The 3,988-nt window shown below is 53.5% G+C and overlaps 1 protein-coding gene across 1 annotated transcript in view; it reads right to left on the bottom strand.

Annotated features, from left to right (window-relative positions):
* Nucleotides 1-3,638, bottom strand: part of LOC114886741 (folate receptor alpha-like) — a 3,886-nt gene extending 248 nt beyond the window's left edge. The window contains exons 1-3 of the mRNA XM_029207662.1: nucleotides 3,477-3,638; nucleotides 256-444; nucleotides 1-56 (exon numbers count right to left, since the gene is read on the bottom strand). The exon at nucleotides 1-56 is cut by the window's left edge and continues 248 nt beyond it. Of these exons, the coding sequence (XP_029063495.1) occupies nucleotides 1-56; nucleotides 256-444; nucleotides 3,477-3,638 (407 nt within the window). The remainder of the gene's footprint in view (nucleotides 57-255; nucleotides 445-3,476) is intronic.
* Nucleotides 3,639-3,988: the final 350 nt, after the last annotated feature.

Genomic DNA, 3,988 nt, shown 5'->3' on the forward strand with positions numbered 1-3,988 from the left:
TCCTCTTTGCAGAGGGGCACGTTCAGGAACCGTTCTTTGCGCCAGCTCTGGTTCACCTGGGGGGAGTGGGGGGAGGGAGGGCTCCAGTCAGCCAGGGATCTCAGCTGCTACAGCCTTGATGGAGTCCAGGGCTGGGGGAGGGGGCGGTGCCTCTTCCGCCCTCAGTCCAGAGTGTCTGGACCACGCCCTCCCTGCAAGTGGCCGGTGGGCCCTGCCCTCTGCTGAGGTTCATGTCTGTGGGGATGGTGCCCATACCTCCTGGATCCAGGGCCCCAGGTTAGGCGAGCACTCGTAGAGGCAGGTGTCCTGAATGAAGTGGCGCTTGCAGGCGGGCTTCATCTTGCCACAGTGGTCCCAGTTGAATCTGTACAGGTAGGAAATATCCTTATGGGCTTCTTGGCTGGTGTTGAGAGAGCAGCAGGCGTTCTTCTTCCAGGGACTGCACTGGGAGGGGAAGACACGGGGCTAAGTCCTTGACCCACCATGGCCATCTCCTCCAGAATCTGGTTCCTCTGCCTCGCGTAGGCCACCCAGAGGAACCGTCGCTGGGGAGGCTGCCTCTAAGCCTGGCCTTGAGGAGCCCTCATTGTGGGGTAGAGGCAATAGTAGAATTGACTTTTAACAGAAAGTAACACAGGGGATATGGGAGACCTGGGGACCATCGTCTGGGGGAGTAATTATTATTTGTACATGTCTCAGCAGTTTACAAAGTTATTTCATGTTTTCTGGGTTATTTAGATTACTCATTTTGCACTGAGACAGTATGAACTGAGTGCAGGCACTGTGCTGGGTGCTGCGAATACTGTAATGAACAAAATAGATCACATCTCTGCCCTCCTTGCACTTATGGTTTTAGTTAGGGGTGGGGAGGGGGGAGACAGAGATCATTGGGGGCAGTGAAAATAGCAGACGCAAAGTCCCTGAGGCTTTTGCACTTTATCTTCTCAATAACCGGTTATCGAGTAAAAGATCGTTACTCCGATTTTTACAGAGCTTTAAGTAAGCTGCACCCCTTGTGGGTGGTAAGGTTAAGGTTTTACGTCAGGACAGAGAGGAGAGGGAGGAGCCTGGTCCAGGTTGCGGTGAGGGGTGGAGGGGAAGGGGGCCAGTCTGGCCCTCTCAGGGTCCAGAACCCCAGGCGAGGGGACTCCTGGTAGGTCTTAAAAGCAGAGGGGCAATGACCACACATAGGCCTGAACATGGGCCTGACTAGACATGGGACGCAATCCTAGAAAAGGTGAATTCAAGGCAGGTAAGATGGTAGAAGTGGTGGAGATTTCTCTTTAGAAATTGCCGTAGGCTGGGAGTCAAGAGCTGAGCAATCATGAGCCAGTTGCTAAAAATGTCTGAGATGAACTCTAGCATCCAGGCTCAAGTGAGAAGGGAGATGTGACAGGTCTGGGCACTCAGGAGAAACTAAGGAAAATCCCTGAGGGTGGATCCAAACCAACCCCTCTCCAATAACCCAGCCCACGCCCGGGGCTGCTGCCACAGAACCTGCTTCCAGGCCTCCCCAGCTTCGTGCATGCAGTTCCTTAGGTGCTCAACTCTTGGTCCCCCTGCAAGACCCCATGCACCTCATCCCTGACCTGCCAGCCAGGGTCAGTGGTTTCTGCCTCCAAAAGAGTTAGTTAATATAATGAAAAGCAGGGTGGGCTTCCCTGGTGGCACAGTGGTTGAGAGTCCGCCTGCGGATGCAGGAGATGCGGGTTCGTGCCCCAGTCCGGGAAGATGCCACGTGCGGAGTGGCTAGGCCCGTGAGCCATGGCCGCTGAGCCTGCACGTCCGGAGCCCGTGCTCCGCAACGGGAGAGGCCACAAGAGTGAGAGGCCCGCGTACCGCAAAAAAAAAAAAAAAAAAGTGGGGAATTCCCTGGCGGTCCGGTGGTTAGGACTCCACGCTTTCACTGCCAAGGACGTGGGTTCAATCCCTGGTCGGGGAACTAAGATCCTGTAAGCTGTGCTACATGGCCAATAAATAAATTAATTGACTAAATTAAATAGAATGAAAAGCACTTCCTGGCCTATGCTAGAGACTCAGCAAAACCAGCCACTCCCATATAGCCTGCATCCCTCAGAATTAGAATCACCTGACTCCCTCCAAGGTCTGTGTCTGCATCATTTCTTGGCAAGGAGGAAGTGCTGCTTAGCGTTCTTTAAAGCAACCTTTAGAACTTAAAAAGTTCTGGGAATTCCCTGGCGGTCCAGTGCGCTTTCACTGCCGAGGGCCCAGGTTTGATCCCTGGTCAGGGAACTAAGATCCTACAAGCCGCGGCGTGCGGCAAAAAAAAACAATTCCTATAAAGAACTTTAAAAGTTCTAGAAATGCAGTGATGGGTGTGGACTTTCAGTTTGGGAGGATGAAAAAGTTCTGGAGATGGATGGTGGTGATGTTTGCACAACAATGTGAATCTACCTAATGCTACAGAACTGTACCCTTAGAAATGCTTAAACAGCAAGTTTTATGTTATGGATATTTTACTACACACACATGCACACACACACAGAGCAAATGAACAGTTGGAAATGACTCGGAGGTAATGGGCTGCCGGGCTTCCCTCTTTTCACTTGGAGACCCTGGAAGCAGTCCATGCCAGTCTTCCCCTGGGAACACCCCAGCCCTCCAGCAGCATGAAGCCTTGTAGGGAGGAGAGGGGGTGACCGGAAGGAATGAGATATCGGCATCTCTCAGGAGCCTGGAGTTCAACTTCAAGCTCAGATTCTCTGAGCTGCTTCAGGAGCCTTCCCTATGACACGGGGACTCAGGCCTCACCTCCCCTTCTCTGTGTGCAGCAGTATCCTTGGCTCTGGCCACACTAGACTTGCCACTGCTTGTGCTGTCACCCTCCAACCCGTGTACATGCTGTCCTCTGCTAGGCTGCCTTTTCCTTCTTTTTCTTCCTGGAAAACTCTAGTTCATCCTCCAAGGCCAAGACCAATGGTCCCTTTGCTTGGAAGTCTTCCCAGCATACCTGATTTGTCACTGTCTCTTCAGGACCTAATGGGGGTGGGGACCTGGCCTGTTTGTAGTTATTTGTCACATCGTGACCATGAGGGACCTGTCTCTTCTACCTTGACTTTGAGTTCCGTGGGCTGGCACATAATGAAGGTTGGGAAAGGTTCCACCAGTCCCTCTCCTGGCACCTGCTAATGACTGGCTTCTCAGTTCCCACATGTACCTATGCCCTCTCTGGGCCTATTTCATCATTTGTATAAGTAGAGACCACCATCCACCTACCAAGGAGGCCTTTTGGACACATTCACGACAAGGTGTGAGGAAAACACTTGGCCCATAGAGGGTGCTAGATAAATAGTCACCCCGGTATTGTAGTGGCCTCCTGAGAGAGGGTCCACCAGGATCACCTCAGCCACCCTCCTGCCTCCATCACCTGCCAAAGCTGATCTTCCCATCTCCCTAACTTCTCCCCTTTTTGGGGTCAGCCGTCTCCCCTACCCCAGACGTCACTCCATCCTCACCTGGTCATGTAGCTTGTCCTCAGGGCCTGGCTTTGTCTTGTGGTGCTTGGCATCCATGCAGACGTTGAGCAGGTCTGTCCTGGCCTGTGAAATCCTGGGCTGGGCACCCCGTTCAGCAGCCACCAAAGCCAGAAGCAGCAACTGTGTCATCCGCCAGGCCATGTCCACCCACTTCTGCCAGAAAGCCACCGTAAGACTCTTGGTCAGATTTCCTGCCTCCCCCGCAAGCGCAGATCTTCTGGCCTCCCCACCCAGCTTACCCCACAGCACAGCTGAGCCGAGCGACACGAACGGCCTGGCGAGGTCTGGGCCAGATGGTAGGATCCACCCCCACCTGAGGACATTTTAACACTAGCTTGCTCTGTGACGAGGAGGGAGCCACCACCCCTCTCTAGACATCCCCTTCCGGATTTTGCCAGCCAGTATTTCACCCACAATCAGAGGGTCCTGCATAAGAGGAACCACGAGGCATGATCTGCTGATGGGGTTGGGGAGTGAGAGGAGGGGCGCCA

The sequence above is a fragment of the Monodon monoceros genome, unplaced genomic scaffold (genome assembly GCF_005190385.1).
Source record: "Monodon monoceros isolate NGI ecotype Baffin Bay Population unplaced genomic scaffold, NGI_Narwhal_1 Super_Scaffold_7, whole genome shotgun sequence".
NCBI classification, from domain to species: Eukaryota; Metazoa; Chordata; class Mammalia; order Artiodactyla; family Monodontidae; genus Monodon; species Monodon monoceros.